The following is an 18826-nucleotide window of genomic DNA, read 5'->3' on the forward strand; positions in this document are numbered from 1 at the left end:
GAAAGATCATATTTCTCTTCTTTGGAAGCAGATATGAAGAGAAATTACATTTGAAAACAAGGTAATTAAAAATGAGGAACACTAGTAAATGCAGATAGCTGACACTGGTGGATAATGGTGAGGGCTGGCTAGATGGCTGAACCTGCAGATGGACAGGAGCACACTCAATGTTGGTATGATGTTCATACAGCCTCCATTTTCCCTGGGAATTGAAGCTCATTCTGTTCATATAATCCTAATGCATTATAAATAAATATACCAAACAGCATCCCTACCCATGAATTACTGCAGCCTGTTTCCCTTCCAGGTCTCAACGCTGAGGTGGTCTATTCTCTGTCTGACTCTGCCAATGGACACTTTTCAATTGAGGAAACCACGGGGGTGATCCGTCTGGAAAAGCCCCTGAAGGACTCCCAGCACTCAGCCTTTGAGCTGACAGTCTGTGCCACCGACCGGGGCAGCCCGCAGCCCCTCTCTTCCCTGGGCACTGTCACTGTCTCTGTTGTGGATCTCAACGAGTACCTGCCTGTTTTCCTGGCCCCTGAGTACGTGGCCATGGTGAAAGAAGATGTGGCTGTTGGCACCGAGGTCCTCAACTTGTCAGTCCTGACGAGGGACAACACAGAAAACACAGAGATCAAGTATGAAATTGTGAACGGCAATGACCACGGGAAATTTCAGCTCAACTCAAACACAGGTAAAATGATCTTGTGCCCAAGCAGGTCCAGGATGATCCAACATCAAAGGGTGTCTTTGTGTGCATCTTCTCTGGTTCTTCCCCATTTGGCTCTCACTTCTGCTTAGCTCTGTCTTTACACATCACAAAGGCAGGGAATACAGTCTTCTTTTCCACTTCAAATTTTGCCATCCAAGTCACTTAAGGAGAGATCCAAATCGTACTGAAATTAATGGAAAGATTCCTCCTATGTGTCTGAGACAGGACCATGTGAATCAGGGATACATGGAGAACAGGATGAGGAAATTTTCCCACTTCAAAGTTCAGGAGAAAGTGTTTTCATTTAAAAAGTCTTTCCATCAAGAACTCACGAGGAACCTGCTGCCCAGGGTAACAGGCGGCTTTATTCAGTAGTGCTCAATGAACATAGATAATAGCATCCTAACCATGGGCAGGTGTTGAGCCATGATTACCAGCCATATAAAGCCCTATACTGTTTGCACAGCAATGTGATAAGAGCTGTTATCAGAAAGCCAGTGCTAACTCCCTGAAACAAGCCCTTGGCTGTGTCAGGAATGACCTTCTGCCCTCGCTGTAACATACTCATCAGTGGCTCCTCAGCCTCTCTGCTCACAAGTCTCTTGCTAATTCTTCCACATCAAGGGGGTTAAAGTTAGGTCAACTACTGTTTCAGCTGGCAGTTTGGCAGTTGCCTTGGCATATCTGCAGTATTCCAAGAAATCTCACGTGCCATTCATTTGAAATATTTTCTGTCCTTTCCTCCCCATCTCTCAACATAGGTGCCTTATACATCAACGGGAGCCTGGACTTTGAAGCAAGTCATGAGTATTACCTGTCCATTGAGGGCACGAGGAAGGGCTCAGCCTCCCTCAGTGATGTGACCATGGTGGTGATCAACATCACTGACATTAATGACCATGCACCAGAGTTCATCCAGGATCCCTACTCCACTGACATTCGGGAGGATGCTGCCATTGGAGAGATCATCCTCACGGTATGGCTGAACCACGCCAGCTGTCTTTACCTCCTCCTTATTTGTGCTATGCAATATTCACTCCTCTTGTGAACTTTTCTTTTCCTTGGACACAATGACCTCAGTGGGCTTGTGGTGTTCAGCATCTAAGATTAAAGTATGACTTTAAAAAAGGGTGATTGGCAGAATTCCTGAAACTCCACAGACATGGAGAACACTTTGCCTTATGAGACACCTTTAAGTGAAAATTAAGGGCTTAGGAACTTTGAGAGCATCCCAAGAAAACAAAAATGCCTCAAAAAGGACAATGCCCTTGTGACCTGGGGAAGGCAGAGGCTCCCCTGGGCAGAATAGCAGAGTCCAAGGTGATGTGGAGTTCCCTGTCCAGCCTATAACCATCGCAGGGGTGGTAAAGTCAGGAAAAGGATGAGGAGAAAGCTGAGGAAACGATGTTGTTTTGAAAAAACTATTGGATGACACTTATCTGAACTACCCTCCTTTCCCCTTCCTCACTTAGGCAAGGTCAAACCAATACCCTAAAATGACAAACTGGTCCCATTTCTCCATGTCATGTCCTTTTTGGCCCAAGGATCCTAGTGTTTTGTTGTTTTTCCTCCAAACAGGTGTCAGCTGATGACTTGGATGGGTCCATGAACAATCAGATCACATATTCCATTGTGGAAGGGAACCCACTGGGACACTTCGCCATTCAACCCAAAAATGGGCAGATCAGCATTGCCAAGCATCTGGACAGGGAGGAGGTGAGTTCATGAAAATGAGAATGGGAAGACTGAAACAGATGCGCCCCAAAAGACTGAGGGAGAACAGCTTACTCAGCTACCTCCTGTTTACTGAATTATTTACTTACAATATTGTAGGTAGAAGATAAGGCAATAATTTGTTTTCTAGACTCACAGATACTGCAGTAGGAGGGCTGGGCTTTAGGAAAGGCAGTATAGAATCAAAGAATGGTTTGGATTGGAAGGGAGTTTGAGGATCATCTAGTTCCAACCCCTTCTGTAGGCGGGGTCACCTTCCACAGCTCTGAGTTTTGGTCTCAATATTGAGAATGTTGCTTGTGGAAAACAACATGGTTGGGTTCTGCTTCTCTGCGTTAGAGAAAACAGGTGTGGAGAGGAGAGAGGTAACCTGGACAATCTCTCGTTCATAAAACAGCAGCAGCTTGTCTCAGCCTGCCAGAGTTGAGAAGCCTTTGGATAACACTCTGAGGCACATGATGGATTTCTTGGGATGTCCTGCACAGGAGCAGGAGAAGATCCTCATTGGTCCCTTCCAGCTCAGCTTATTGTGTGATTGTATGATTCTTAAACCACTATTGACAGGTGTTTGCCCAGCTTAGTTTCATCCATCTTTGCCAAGTTTCTCTTTTCTCCAACTGTTGTGAGGCTGGTTTAGTTTAGCAATGAGCTTTGAGTGAGATTTATGGATGGAGAGCCTTAGCCAAAGGCAAGGCTGTTGTGGCCATGGCGCATGACCTCAGGCATTTCAACAAGCTGCAGCAGAATAAAACTGGGATGTGAAAAAGCTACCATTCTGCCATTTCTCCAAATAATCCTGCACTACAAATCCTCCAGATCCCCAGTTACTCGCTGACAGTTCGAGCCACGGACAATGGCCACCCTGCTCAGTTCAGTGATGTCCCTGTGCACGTCCATGTGTCTGATGTCAATGACAACCCTCCTCGCTTCTTCCAGCTCAACTACAGTGTGGTGGTGCAGGTAAGCGAGGAGACAGTTTGTTCTCCCAGTCCCTCTCATTGCACTCAGGAACTCATTCGTAGGCTGCTGTTGGAGTAAAGTGGGGAGACAGTGATGAATCACACCGCTGCTTTGTACTCTGTGTGTTCTAGGGCAGGGTGGGATTTGTTTTCCTGTTCCTGATCCAGCAGTTCCTGGGGCACTGTGGGCTCCCCTGGGCCATTTCTCTTTGCTCTCCTTCCTCCAATAGTGTTGTTCCCCATTTCAGGAGAATGCTCCCGTGGGGACAAGTGTCCTGGAGCTGATTATGAGTGACAGAGACTCTCCAGAAAATGGACCACCCTACTCGTTCCAGATCACCCAGGGCAATGATGGGAAAGCCTTTGAAGTCACCCAAAATGGTCTGCTGGTGACATCGTCTGTCCTGAACAGGAGAGTGAAAGAACAGTACCTATTGCAAGTCCAGGTAGAGCCTGTGTTACTGTCCTGGTGTCTGAATTCCCCAGTGAGCTTAAGTTGCAATAAAATGCGATTAGCATGGCCCAGCTAAATGAAAACATCTCTGGCTTTGAAGAAATCCAATCCAGGCACAAATTTTGCAGCTTGGAGCCAGCTGCAGAGCTCATTTCTCCACACAGTCTGCCCACAAGAAGCAGGGGGCCAGCTTCTGTGTTGATAAAATCAGATAATATGATCATGAACAATACTCTGTCAGCAGTTTCCTTAGACAGATGCTTTCCCCATAATCATTCTAGTGAATTCCAATTTAAAGTGAGACCTGGATCTGGTCCTACAAGCTTTCTCTAATTATCCTTGTCATTTAAGAAGTGGTTTCAGTTCCTCTTCAAAAAGGATTTCTATTGTTGCAGAATGAATTCATTACTTTTCAACGTTATCAGTAGGGATAGTCCATTACAAACAAAAGGATAATAACATGTAAAGTACATACTTTTCAGTAATGGCAATTGTTGCAAAAGCTGGGTACTATTATATTACAAACCTCAACCACTAACTGCTTAGCATTAGGGAGAAATTTATCCCATAATCTGATTATTTGCATTTTTCTGTTTGAGGTTCCTTGACTCAATGCTAGACAGATATTGTCAGAGGTGGGACAGGGGCTTGAAGAGCCTGGAACGTGAGTGAATGTGTTGATGTGCGTAACTGCTTTACATCTCTGTACACTCAGTTACACGTGGAACCACAAAGATTGGCAACATCACAAAAAATTATTAACCCTCAGGAATATTCAGAGCCACTCAGAGGTGCCTCAGCCCTGCTGAATGCAAAGGGAAGTGAGCGTGACCCCATCACTAGCAGAGAGCCTCAGTCAGTCTCCAAGGCCTCATCAGTCTCCTGCATCCTTCCCTAAGGCAGGGAAGCTGCCCTTTCCCTAGGGCTTTCTCCAGGCAGAGCTCCAACACTGCTGCCAAGTTTTCCCATTCCTTCTTCACTCCCTGCCTGCTGCCTGAGAGCTTCCCCTCACTGCTCCCTGAAAGGCGCTCTCCTTTGCAAGACCTCCCCAGTCAGGTGAGATGAAAGTCAGTCAGTGTGTGGCTGTAACAGATCCTCCTCTTTTCCTTGCCAGGTCTCCGACAGCGGCATCCCTCCCCTCTCCTCATCTGCGTTTATAAACATCCAAGTGACTGAGCAGAGCCAATATGCCCCCTCAGCCCTTCCCCTGGAAATATTCATCACCACCAACGAGGAGGCCTTCCGAGGCGGCGTTCTGGGCAAGATCCACGCCACAGACCGGGACCCCCACGACACACTGGTGTACACTCTGGTGGCACAGGTGCCCAAGGAAGGGCTCTTCTCAGTTGGGGCTGCAGATGGGAAGATCATTGCTGGGGACAAGCTCCCCCACGGGCACTACCTTCTGAACGTGACCGTGAGTGATGGAACGTTCACAGCCACCACGAGCGTCAGCATCCACGTGTGGTGCTTCACGCAGGAGGCCTTGGACAAGGCCGTGGTGCTGCACTTCCGACACCTCTCCCCCGAGGAGTTTGTGGGGGACCACTGGCGCAACCTGCAGAGATTTCTGGGCAACATCCTCGTCACGCGGCGCCAGAACATCCACATGGCCAGCCTGCAGCCTGCAGCTGCCTCGGATGGAGTCGATCTGCTCCTGGCTGTCGGAGAGCCGCACGGCTCCTTGTACGAGCCGCGGGTGCTGGCCAGCAAGCTCACTGGGTCAGCTGGGGAGATGGACCAGCTCGTGGGGCTCCGGATGAAGAAAGCAATCCACGTGCCCTGTCATGGGTCAGACTGTGCCCACCGTGTCTGCAAGGAGACCATCCAGCTGGACCCAGGCATGATGTCCACGTACAGCACGGCCCGGCTCAGCGTCCTCACCCCGCGGCACAGCCTGGAGCAGATCTGCTCGTGCAATGGTGAGCAATCCTTCTATAAACCTGGGCATGTTGTGTTCTCCTTCAGTACATTATAGAGCACCTGGATTTTCCATGGAATTAGGTTGCCCAGTGACCAATAGTTCTGCCCACAACTTCAAAGACTTTAAAATCTGGAAGTTTCATATAGTCTCTTTTTAAAAAGTGATCTCCTGTAGCATTTAATAACAGCAACCAACATCTGTCTCTCTGATTGGGAAAAGTCACTCATATTTAGCAGGAAATGAAGGTCAGTGATTAGAATTTTTTATCTTTGATCTCTTGTATTGATTCTGGACCAAAGCACAGAATAACAAATAAATTTGAGGAAAGCCAAATAAAATATATTTGTTACACTGGTTCTAGGATATTTCAAGAAATAATTGGAGGGAGCAGGGATCAGTGACATTAGGGCAGGAAGGTAAGGGGATACCACAGAATAATATAAAAACTTAATAAGGATGGAGAAATTCAAGGGTGTTGTAGGCCACACTGAGGGCACCTTGAAGGACAGAAATAGCCAGGTTGATATTTCAGGGTTGCTTCACAGTTGAGTGCATAGAAGAAATACTGGGAGTTGCTGGTGGGGCTGTGGGAGATGCAGTGCAGGGATCCATGAGTTGTTGTGGATGGGACTGCTCCTGGACAGCTGTGGCATCAGGCTAGCAAGAGGCAAAGCTTGATACAGCGCATAGCCTCAAAGTGCCACAGAGATGAGACCTTTCTTTCACTCTCCTTTCAGGAACAGCTGTGAGGTTTGGGGGCCACAGCTACATTTGGTACCAGCACTCCCAGGCTGGCTCCTGGCACATGCACTTTCGCCTCAAGACCCACCAGCACCACGCAGTCGTGTTCCACGCCAACGGGAGCGACCACGCCACGCTGGAGGTGGGTATGGCACTGCAGGGGTACTGCTCTCCTCAGCCACAAAAACCTCACTCTCTCGGGGAGGGGAATCACAGAAAGAATACGCAAAATATGTACCCTTGGTAATCCATGAAATACAAGACTTGGGAAGACCAAATGAGAGCCAAGCACAGTTTGGCAATTGCTGCAACTACAACAGGAAATCGTTCTCTATACATGTAAATGCATGTATTGGTCTCTGGTGTGACTTCTGGTGAAGTCATCAGACACTCATAGCAGGTCTACATCACCCTCTTTCTGGTTTCTTCATTCCTCTCTTGCATCTCACCTCTCAGGGCAAAGAATTTATCAGGTGGAGTTGTTCCCAAACCAGTTTGTTTCCACTTTGGCAAAGGGCAAACTTTCTCCCATACCTCAAATTACAGGTTCTTTACAATAATGGACAGAAAAGAAAGAACAGGAATCCAAAATTGTATTTTTCACACAAACTCCCCTCTTTTAAACCACTTTCTTCAGATGGTTTCACTATTTTAGACACCTGCAGAGACAGGAGTATTTCATTCTGATTACTCTCCTCCCCTCAGCTGAGCACTGAACGTTCCAAAGCATTCAAAGATCATCTCATTCTTCCACTTTGCCAACAGAAGAAAAGCAGCAAATTACTAAAGAAAAGCTGTTTTATGTATTCCTCATCGACTGAATTCAAACTAACTGGAGACTAAGATCACAGCACCTGCTTACTAGCTTACAGAGATTTGTCCTTGAGACTGATCACATTGAGATCTACACACTAGAACCTGCCTGGAAGTGTTCATCCTGTTCTTGGATTTCCCCATCCCTTCTCATGGTTTCACAACCCCATCTTCCTGTTGTTCCATCTTTCCACAGTTACTCAGACCCACTCAGACAGGGAGCTGCACAGCAGCCAACCCCCACGCACATGCCTTTTGCACATATTTCAAGCTCCAGCTGCCACAGCCATCACTCCTGAAGAGCAGGAGCAGAGAAATATCATGCATATGTCCTGCACCCATCTCTGAGAGTGACTTTAGGCTGAATTCTAAAGGGCCAGTGTGGAAAACTTCTCATAAAGGGTCTCATGCTTTCTACCTGACCTCTGAGAAGGAGAGTCACCAAAGAGCTCATTAGAAGGAATCCAGCACTTTAGATGGTGCTTGGGAAGTACAAGATGGCAAGAAACTCCACTGATCCAGGCCAGCACAGGGAGTCAAGGGAGAAAAGGCTCACTATTGGTGGAGTTCAGTGAGCCCATGATGTCGTGTGCCCTAGCTTGTCTCCACAATCTTTTCAACAGGAAACATTCATAAAGCCTCCTCCATAAAAGTACCTGTGAATAATTTCTTTCCTGATCCACTTTATTAGCAATATCTTAGGGATAAAAAGGTTTCTAAACCACCTGGCCTGATAAAATTGAAGGAATCCCTCAAGATTTTAAACTTTATAGACTGAAGTACTCCAGATATAAGTCAAAGCCTTGAAAAGACCATAACTGATGGTTTTTAGATTTGATGAAGAGGATGAGCTCTCCCAAGAGCATGTATATCATCGCTTTTCCAGTTTCTAAGCTCTCCTGATGTTCAGAAATAGGTTACAGGAAGAGGATGGCAGACCAGGCAAGCTGGGAAAGGCTTGGCAGTGTGTCAGTTCTTGCTCCAGGGAATCGAGTTCTCAGCTGTCTCCCAGCCCCAGAAATTGATAAGCCAAATCTACAGACCCATCTGAAGAGAAATCATGTTCCTGCAGATGAAGTGAAGTGACAAAGCTCTCTGGTGTGCTTGCCAATTGTGCAAAGGGATTTACACACGTGTTGCCCTGAGGCCCTTCCATGCCATGTGCCAGCTGCTTCTTGTTCTTTCTTCCTTCAGCAGTTGCCATCTCCTCCCACTGGTATTTATTTATACCATGGGGTATAAACTCTCTAAGAGTTAACTGTTGTCCTGCTCTGCTCCAGAGTAGTCCCTTCATATTCTGTGTGGGTTTCTCTAGAGTCAGGGTAGCCCATAATCATTGCTACTCTTCTAACCCCTTCCAAGAATCAGACCCTCCTTGCTGTCTCTAATGTCCCCCATGGACATCTTTCCTGCCTGGGATCAATTGCTTGATGTTACATAGCAGGCTCTGCAGGTTTCCCACCAGCACTTCATTCCATCCCTTTTCTCCTTTTTCACAGGCTCTTGGCTTCTGTGAGAGAGAGGTTTTATCAGCAAAGCACTGGGGACATAAAGGTGAAAAAGGGGTTTAACCCTGACTTCACCCTGAAATAACACAGCTAACTTTTCCTTTCTCTGTCCTACGTGACTTTAAAAGATGCATCTTGGGCCAGAAATAGGAATTTCTGATGTCCCAGTTTAATGCAGAGGACATTGGTGTGGTTCACTTTTAGCAGCTCCATGCCTCGTCTCTCTCCAGTCTGGTGGAGATCAAGGATTGGATTGCTGCACATATCAGTAACTTTGGCCTGGTTTTCCTGCATGGGTACAACAGTAATTCCTTTCTCTGCCTCCCAAGTCCTGCTTTTTCCCCCAGAGAAAGCTGCCAGCGCTTCTCCTCAATAAGATTCTTTCATCACCCTCACCCCTGCCAAAGGGACAACTGCTCCAGCACCTTCCCCACCACCAATGAGACAGTGAGAACAGAACAAAAGCCACGTGGCCCAGAACAAGAGTCCATCTGTGACTGGTGGTGCTTTTATGGATAGTCTGAATGCCAGGGCTCTGATCAGGCACAGGAGGGTGGGAGAAAGGGCAAGCAGCTGCAGCAGTAGCTGTGTGATCCCATGGCTCTGTGACATGGAAAGATGGGCTTCCTTCCTTGCATGCTGGTCAAAGGCTGCCAGGAAGGACGACAGGTGAAATTGTGACAGAGAGGTGAGGGTGTTCTGCGAAATAAAAGAGCTGCAGTCCCTTAATTGATCCAGGCATAGGTTAAAAAAAGGTGAAAGAGGCTGCATTTGGTGCTTCTTGGAATCAGAAAATTGGGAGTAATTTCAACTGCCAGTCTGAAGGCCAGGAGAGAGGGGAACAAGCAGCAGCAGAAATGTTGAAACCCTTCATGAAACTGCAGCCACCATGTCACAGCTAGCTGTGATTCTGTGTTTTACAGATGGTTAATGGAGTGCCTCACCTTGGCTACAGCTGCCGGGGGACCTCCTCTGGGAACCTGTCCTCCTCACGGTTTGTGAGCGACGGCGAGTGGCACTCGGTGTTCCTGGAGGTGAAGAACTCTTCCGTCCGCCTGCTCGTCGATGGCCTGGGCAACGCCTCCCTCCAGCTGCCAGGGACCTGTGGTGTCCCCCAGGGCAGGAGAGACCTGGTCTTTGGGGGCCTCCCAAAGCCGCTGCAGTCCCAGAGGATCACTCGGGGGTTCAGGGGCTGCCTGGACCTGGTTGCAATCAACGGCAGAGAAGTGGTTCTCCTTCCAGGGAAAGGGCAGTCGAGGGAAGTCTTGGAGCAGGTGGGGATAAGGCAGTGCTGCTCCCCCAGCGGTGCCTGCAGCAGCAACCCTTGCCTCAACAACGGGATGTGCTCCGAAACTCACGGAGGAGGTACGTGAGCATCCCACACAGGGCTGTGCAGAGCAGTAAGCAGTGAGGGGGGGAAAGATGCAGCAGCTTTATTATCCCTGTAGAGGGGTTATTCCAGAGGGGAGGCAGAGATCCTCTATCCCAGGGGACCTCAGGTGACTCAGTGCAGCAGCAGCTGCAGGCTGTGAGATCATCATCCTGGCTCTCACCAGTGGACCACGGGCCCAGAGGGCAGGAAGGTGTTTCTGAGGAGTGTGCATGACATAGGAGAGCAGAGTGTTGCCAAAAACTCAAATGCATGTAGAGATTCCACCCACCCCTCTGCATCCTTTTTGCTTAAGGAGCTGTTAACAAGGCTGGAATCAGGCAAGATGGGATCATGTGGTGATGGTATCTGGGCAGAAACAAGCCAAGATCTTGGACTCTTCCCACTGCAGTGAGTGACTCCCCAGGGCTATGCAAAGCGATATGGGAAAACTGTAAGCTCAAATCCAAGAGTCCCAGGCTAACATGGGGTACACACACCCAAAAGAGGTTTGATACAGGCTCTGCCCCAGGCAGTGTCCCTGCTCCCCCATTCCTGCCATCAGGGGCTCCTTGCAGTGTCCTGTGTCACAGGGACAGGGGCTGTGAGCAGAAGAGCTGCTCCCAGTGATGTCCACCCTGTGTCACTGCCCTACAACTCCTTGTAGCTGCCAGCACAGCAGGGCTGCACCCCATAACACCCTCCATGAGATGGGTACTGCCTGTGCCTCAGCCCCTCTGAGGGGCAGTGGGGCTCTTCCCACGCTGCTGTGTGGGGCAGAAGCTGCTCCTGCAGCTCTCTGGGGCCCTTGCCAAAGCACACCCTGCCCAGCGAGCAAGTGAGGACAGAGGAGGCACCACCTTCCCCTGCCCTGCCCGCTGCCTCTGGGAACAAGATTCCCAGCCCTGTCGACTCAGCAGCTGCCTGGTTCAGGTGAACTTGTTTGACACCAGGTGTAAATGTACAGAACAGTTAGTCTGGCTGGCACTCACACCTCAGCCTTTAGACCCTCTCCACAGAAAAGCTCACTTGCTGGGCTGGAAGGAGCTCAAAGCCCTGGAGGAGAAAACACATCTCTGCTCTAAGTCAAGGCATCCCCTGCTTTCATTGCAGAGAGAATACGGTGGGATGGGGAGGTGAAAAATCACTCCCTCAGTAATAACCTAATGATCGTCCAGCACCTTTCCCATAGTTTCCTTCCAGGATGAGCAATGTCTCCTGCAAATGGTCCTGCTGGCCAGGAAAGAGCCTAGGGGACATGGCCCCAGGCAGGGCACTGCTGCAGGGAAGGGATTGCCTAAGGGATGTTTATTTGTGAGGTTATCCTGGTACCCTGAGTGCCATGGGCTCAGTCCTGGGGACCTGGGCAGTTTGCAAGCTCCCATAGTATCCTCCCCTTAGAGCTGCAGTGGCCCAGGGACCTATCAGGTGTGGCAGATGTGTCTGCAGGTGAGCCGGGGTTGCACCCCAGGGATCTTAGCGAGCTCCTGCAGAGCTGTGCCCAGGGATCTCAGCGTGGGATTGCAGCACAGGCAGGGACTCGCCTGTGGAGCAAGCCTGGGAACCACGTGGCTGTGTGAGAACACAGCTGTGGGGAGAGCACCCAGGCCAGCCCAGCACCACCCCAGGACCACAAACACAAGTGAGCCCCACATCCAGGACCTGTGTTTGGGCACACACAGCCCTGTGGGCAATGTCCAGCACCTGCTGCACCAGTGTCAGCACGTCCTTCTGGTACAGGCACTGACACACATGTGGGAACAGGCCCAGGTTGTTTGCCCTGTGCTCTAAAGCAGGGCTGTTCAGCTTGTGGATGAGTAGCAAAGACTTTTCAAGTGTGCTGGAAGGTGCAAACTCTGAATTTCCCTCACAGCAGCACCAGCCAGGTGACGAGCAGGAGCCCAGCACAGCCAGGGACATTCCCACGCTTGGGGCTATGCTAAACAGCAGCCAAAAGCACAAACAGCAGGAGCCCCTCTGAGTCCCTGGCTCTGCTGGGTTTCTCTCTGTCTGTGCGCAGACATCTCCTGCAAGCAGGAGAAACTCGGCAAGTTGAGACAGGCACTAAATACCACGAGAACTCGCAGGACCAAAGACTCCTGAGAACAACAAATTACAGGGGATTGCACTCAACAAAGTCAGAAACTGTGAATCAGCCAGCCGAGTTCCCCTTCCTTTATCCCAGATTTGTCCCTCAGCTTCTCCGTGCAATAAAGCTGTGCCCTGACCTGTGTCAGAAGAGGACGGGCTTGACTTCTTGCTCAAACAGCTCCCTAGTGCCACTGTGTTGCCCCAAAATGGCCACCCAGCCTCCAGCAGCCACACCAGGTCCTGTAATGAACCCACCAGGCCTCCAGAGATGGCCTGGGTGTCCCACAGCATCTGCTGCAGCAGCAAATTCCTGTGCCTGGATAGCTGTGTGGGGGCCATCAGCACCAGGCTCTGCTCCTCCCTGTCCTTGCCCATTTTTCCTCACGGATATGTTCACTCTCACCCTCTCCAGGTTACACCTGCATCTGCCCCGGGCTGTTCTCTGGTGAGCACTGTGAGCTTGGGGACAGTCCCTGCGAGTCCAAGCCCTGCCTGCACGGGGGAACCTGCACCCTCTCAGCCACAGGCTACTCCTGCCACTGCCCTGACTGGTACCTGGGCGAAAGGTAAGGCCTGGGGGGCTTTGGGACAGGTGGCATCCCATGATGGGCTGAGAACATGAGCGTTGCACCTTCCTGGAGCTCACCAGATCCCCACACTCTGGGATTAATTGCAAACTGCAGGCAGCCGGGAGGTGTCAGAGGGCAGAGCTGAGCAGAGCAGGACACAAATAACTCTGCCATCGTGTGGCCACTGCCCCTCTGAGCAGGAGGGAAAACAGAAACATCTCTGCTTATAGATGCTCTGGGGCCTGCAGGTGCTGTGGGGCAGTGCAAAGACTTTTCGTGATGGGAGAGTCTCTCCTCACACATTGCTGCCCCCTGTGAGGGAACTCAGGACTTTCAGCACTAATGGGAACACCTTGGCTGTGGTGGGGGGAGCTCAGCTGTGGTGGGGGACCTGGCAGCAGGGTACAGGCAGACACTGCCCTGGGTGGCAGGAGGGTGCCCTGAACCTGCCTGGCAGGGCTGTGAGGTGCCCCCTGCTTCAGTTCCACCCTGCAGAGTGCTAAAGGGGTTGTTTCTATCTGGGAACTCTGTGGGGTTCATGCAAAAGAAATCTCTGTCCCAGCTCGCAGCTGTGATTCATCCAGTTCAAATCCCAGCTCAAGACAGTGGGCATTACCACCCCAGCCCAGCAGCCCCTACAAGACCCCCACCTTGCCTCCAGCCCAGCCTAGTCAGAGATTCCCAGTGCAGCTCAAACAGCATCACACCCAGTTCATCCTTCTGCCTTGCCCATTTAGCCAGGATGGACGCTGGTCCTGTGGATCAAGGCAAAGGCAGAAATGATCTGTTCAGCTCTTGGAATAAAAGCCTGTGGCTGAGCATTAGGTGGCAGTGTAATACCTGACATCAGCCAGAGCCTGTGGGTACATGTCGCACACATCAGCTCACACATCCTAAATCACTGATTACAACAAGAGCAGTGCAGACTTCACAGAGTTTGTTCAGTAATGAGAACAAAAAAGGGGAGGAAAAGCCACTAAAACACTGTATATTCCCCCCAGCATGGGGAGGTCATTGCTGTTGGAAGGAAAGGTCCCCTATACTGTTGGCAAACATTTAGGTTGCGTGTGGGTTGGACCACGACAGAGATTCAGAAATTCCATCTCAGTTCTGCAGATGCTCCATAAAATGTCAAAAAGCCTCTCCAGCAAGGGTGTCCATTCACCACCTCACATGGTGGTCTTTTCCCAAATGTTTTCTGCAACCTGCAGACATCCACAGACCATCCAGAGGCTCCACAGAGCTTGGAGGACATGGGAGACTTCATAAGAGGTTAACACACCTCATACTGACCCTGGGCTTCCTAATTTAACAGGATGGGAGCATCTCTCTATGCAGTGTTAGCCCTAGAATTCCAAACACTGCTCTGAGGCAGAAAGCCCCCTATTTTAATTTGGGTGTACAACTGAAAAATAGGACCACCCTGTAAAACATGGCCTCTTGAAAACCATCATTTTATACTCAAGGATTTTCTGCCAGGATAAGCAGGTAGCAAGAATCCAGCGAGGGAGGGACAGCAGACCAGGACAGGGCATCCGTGGGTGGTGTAAGCCAGAGCCTGACCAGGATCAGGCAGTTCTGGTGCATCCCAGGCTGACAGGGCTCATCTCCATCCCTTTCTCCGCACAGGTGCGAGAAGCTGGCAGAGGAGTGCCCAGACAACCCGTGCCACAACGCTGGGCGCTGCGTGAGCAGCCAGGGCTCCATGTACTGCATCTGCCCGTCCGATTACCAGGGGGATTACTGCACCCAGCCCATCATCACCCCGGCCATCGTGCCCACGCACTGGGCGCTGGGCCCTGAGGAGATCGCGGAGATCGCGGCCGGCGTGCTGGGGGCGGCCATCCTGGCCACGGTGTTCGTGCTGGTGCGCAAGCGCTGCTGCCACCGCGCCAAGGCGCACAAGCCGGTGGCCCGCGAGGACCCCGACCTGCTCTCCAAGAGCGAGTTCTCCAAGAGCGTGGGCGTGGGCACCCAGCCCGTGCCCCCCATCGAGCTCAACATCCTGGGCGATGCGGCGCACAACAACCTGGACCGGGCCGCGCCCGAGCCGCGCAAAGGCGCCGGCACCCCCGAGTTCGTCACCTTCAACTCGGCCAACGCTCCCAAGCACCGCGGCACCATCGTGTGCAGCGTGGCACCCAACCTGCCCCCCGCCGCACCCCCATCCAACTCCGACAACGAGTCCTTCATCAAGTGCACCTGGGCCAGGGAGGAGATGGGTCAGTAGCCACAGCTTCTTCTTGTTCTTGCACACCCCTCCTTCCCTTGGCAAGGGGATCTGAGGTTTGCAGACATGGGGGAAAAATGGTGTTGGCTGAAGCAAAGTAGTGTTGTCATCTTATCTCAAAAGTTCCATACCATCTTGGTGATTTCTCATGGGCATCACCTTACTGACTCCTTCCACACTGCCTCCTTCACAGCACAGCCAACAAACTCCAGCTTCCTTCTCGCTCAGCTAACCCCCTCTTTGATAGCACTCATCCTTATTGGACACAGCTGTGGCCTGTTAAGTGCAGGCCTGTTCCTAATCTTTGGTAATCAGTACAGCTGCAACTCCTCAGGGGTGAGATTACCTTCTGCACTATCTTTATTTTCTTACATTCTGTCCCCGCACAAAGTAGGGGCAAATGCTGCCCCAGCTCTGCTGTAGGGCTTTCATTGGTCTTTCCTCCTGGTTCACCACTACGTCCCAGTTTTCTGCTTTTTCTGCTTGGTTTTTTACACAATCAGCAGGGAAGCCATTAATGCACAGCAAGCTGTGATCCTGGATCAAAAAAAAAACTGTAAAAGAGAAAAATTGGAAAAAAAAAGTTAAGATCCTAAAAGTCAGTAGGAGTTTTAGTGAAGACATTTGTATCAGTGCTTCTGGGCAGAGGGATCACATTCTCAGGGAAACACCTTGAATGGCTCTGGACAGCAAGGAGTTCCTCACAAAGGTAACTGCAGGGAAAGGGAGAGATCCAAGGCATCACTGCCCCAGTCCCTTCATAACATGGGTTTCTTGCATCCAAACATAATAATGAAGTGTGTCTTTTGGGTGCTGCAGTAGTGGATATCTGTAGGCTGGTGGGGACACAGTCTCAGCACAGCCAGGGGTGATCTCAGGTCTCCACAATTCCCAAATTAGTGATCACATCTCTCTTTCCTAGTCTGCCACATCTACAGGCTCAGAGCCTACTGAGGGAATTTGCAGGAGGGAAAGAGAGAGGCACCAGCTGCTAGAGCTGCATCTAACATGACTTTGTTTCCTTCCAGTCTACCCAGCAGAAACCACCTACTGGCCGCCCCGGTACCTGTCATCAGATGTGCAGGAGTACTCCCACTACGAGATCATCCAAGGCCCCCCTGCCTCCTCTCACCCTCCTCTCCCTCCCCCGCCCCCTCCCCCGGCAGACGCGGAGCCGGTCGCTCTCTACGGGGGCTTCCCCTTCCCGCTGGACCAGAGCAACAAGCGCGCCCCCATCCCGCCCCGCTACAGCAACCAGAACCTGGAGGACTTCCTGCCGCTGGGCCCCGTGGACGTGGGGGCATCCCAGTGCCAGAACGAGTACACGGCCATCAGCTACTACCCCGCGCAGCTGGTGCAGGGCGAGGGGGTCCCGTTCCAGCCCGAGCCGGGCTACAAGCGGGTCAGCATGCGCCTGAGCGTGGCCCAGCCCTCCTACGCCGACTGCGAGCTGGGCCACCAGCCCAGCATCCGAGCCCAGCCCCTGCCACCCCCCAACTACGAGGGCTCTGACATGGTGGAGAGTGACTATGGGAGCTGCGAGGAGGTGATGTTCTAGCAGGGCTTGCTCCTGGGATGAGAAGTTTCCACGCAGAACAGAGGGCAGGGGGCTGGCACATGCTGCTGAAGGGAGGCTTGTGTGTGTCCCTGTCAGCTTGCAGCGTCCCCCCCTGCATGGCTGGGTTGTAATTTTGGCTGGATCTTTCCCCTCGCTGCCGTCCACGGTGCTCCTGCTGCAGATGGAGGGGAGATGCTGCAGGCACTGCTGGGACATGGAGGATGCTCCTGGGATGCCAGTGACTAACCTGCCTCCTCACCGAGGGGACTGCCTCCAGCACCATGCTGCCTCCTCCCATGCCAGGCTTCCTGGCCACGGGGAGGATGAGGAGGAGGAGGGCAAGCACTGCAGGTATGGCAGCAGTCATGGAGGAGAAAGGTGTGGAAGGATTAGCAGTGCACAGCCTGGCAGTGCCCCTTGTGGGGTACAGAGGCTCCCTGCTCCCAGCTCTGGCTCCAAGGGCTTGCATCAAGCCAACAGTTTGTTCGTGGAATGGATCAGCTGATGCAAACCCTCTTCATGTCTGTTCCCTGACACTGGGAGAGAGAAGAGGGAATGCAGCTGGTCCCACCAGCACATCACTAACAGAAGTCCAAGGGAAAAAAAAAAAAAGAAAAAAAAATTTGTGTAGAAAAACCAAGCAACAAGGTTTCTTACAGCAGGAACCGCCCACAGACTCAAAGCAGGCTGCCCAGCTGGGCTGTGTGCACACAAATAAGGGGGACCCTGCCCCGAGGATTGTGTGCACAGCCTTGTCCCCGTGGCTGTCACAGTCCCACACTGATGCAGCTGCACACCCCGTGCTGTATCCCAGAAAGACTGGCCAGCACTGCCTGGAATCTCTGACCAGAGAGGGGCACTGAGGCTACTGAGCATGGGTTTGCCTGTTTGTCCTTGTGCTTGGACATGTATTGTTTCTTCGTGAGAGGTTTGCTTTGGTTGGTTGTTTGATGTAATTTTTTTTGTTGTTGAATTTTTGGAAAGTATTAAAAGAGTTTGGATTTTTTTACTATTATGATTTTTTTCAGTATCCCAGAGATTCTCTTGTAAATCATGAGGACATCCTTGCCTAGCTTCAGCCAAGGGAACAACAGCTTAGTTTGGGCACCAAAAGCTTTCAGGGAAGTACCAACACAGCAAGTTAAACACCTTTTTGAGGATCCTCTGTGTGCCACAGGGATGAGACAGACAGACCCACAGTACCCTGTCTTGCTTTGGGAAACCATGAGCCTCCTCATGGTATCTCTTAGCTCAGGAGTAAAGGGCTTGAAAGGACCCAAATTGAAGCCTTTGATTTTTCATCCCAAACAAACACCACTTGTTTTATCTCTCAAAGGTCTCATGCACTTCCATAAAACTTATTCACCAGTTCTGCTCAGCAGAAAGCAGTCCCTGCCTAGATTAGACCTCTTTTATCTAGGTGGTTTTATTCTGTTTGGTAAATTGCTCTGATCCTAAAATAATGCATTTCTGTACTTTGAGGACATTTAATTTTGAGGTGTCTCAGCAACAGGCACCACTTTTACCCATAGGGAAAACACAAATTGTTCTTCCCAGCAGCAGAAGCAGCACAAATAACAGTGATATTTTCCTTTAGATTTTTTAATGCCCCAGGGTTGCTTTGGCCAGTGGTCACAACACAGGGAAGGGCAAAGGCAGCTTGTAATGAAGCTCCTCTAAGTAATACCTGGGAAGGAGCAGCCTCAGTAAAGCCATTTTATGGGATGGGGACAGCCCTGCAGTGCTCACCCCTAAGAAAGGATGGCTGTGGATCCCACCATGGTGACTCTCCAGTCAGAAATACCTGAAGCACAAGGAGTGCCTGTGCCCAGCCACCCCTCCTGCCCTGTCATTCAGGTGACCTCAGATCCACAGTCCCCATCAGCCTGCAAAAGCCTCCTAGTTTAAGAAAAAAAAATCTGCCAGATTTCTAAAGATGAACTTTTTATAGCACTGATTTCCCAACAGCTCCATAATGACACACTGCAAGGGCATGAATTATTCAGCAGTGAGGATAAGCTGAGCTGCAGCAGTGCTGGCAGTCTCCCAGTGTGGGCTGACTTTTGCTCCTTTGATCTCTAGGGCTGATCTGCAGCAGCTCAGCATCCCCCATCTTTTTTCACATGCCAAGCTCTTTTTTTCAGCTGCAGCCCCACTTTTG

The 18826-nt window shown here is 50.8% G+C and overlaps 1 protein-coding gene across 1 annotated transcript in view; it reads left to right on the plus strand.

The window, feature by feature from the left end:
• The window catches only part of FAT2 (FAT atypical cadherin 2), a 56457-nt gene extending 38859 nt beyond the window's left edge, over nt 1-17598 (plus strand). The window contains exons 14-24 of the mRNA XM_064724784.1: nt 308-697; nt 1477-1691; nt 2294-2431; nt 3266-3409; nt 3657-3854; nt 4977-5784; nt 6524-6669; nt 9772-10213; nt 12721-12874; nt 14507-15099; nt 16136-17598. Of these exons, the coding sequence (XP_064580854.1) occupies nt 308-697; nt 1477-1691; nt 2294-2431; nt 3266-3409; nt 3657-3854; nt 4977-5784; nt 6524-6669; nt 9772-10213; nt 12721-12874; nt 14507-15099; nt 16136-16665 (3758 nt within the window). The 3' untranslated portion in view covers nt 16666-17598. The remainder of the gene's footprint in view (nt 1-307; nt 698-1476; nt 1692-2293; nt 2432-3265; nt 3410-3656; nt 3855-4976; nt 5785-6523; nt 6670-9771; nt 10214-12720; nt 12875-14506; nt 15100-16135) is intronic.
• The last annotated feature ends 1228 nt before the right edge of the window (nt 17599-18826 follow it).

Source organism: Zonotrichia leucophrys, chromosome 13, assembly GCF_028769735.1.
Source record: "Zonotrichia leucophrys gambelii isolate GWCS_2022_RI chromosome 13, RI_Zleu_2.0, whole genome shotgun sequence".
In the NCBI taxonomy this organism is placed as follows: domain Eukaryota; kingdom Metazoa; phylum Chordata; class Aves; order Passeriformes; family Passerellidae; genus Zonotrichia; species Zonotrichia leucophrys.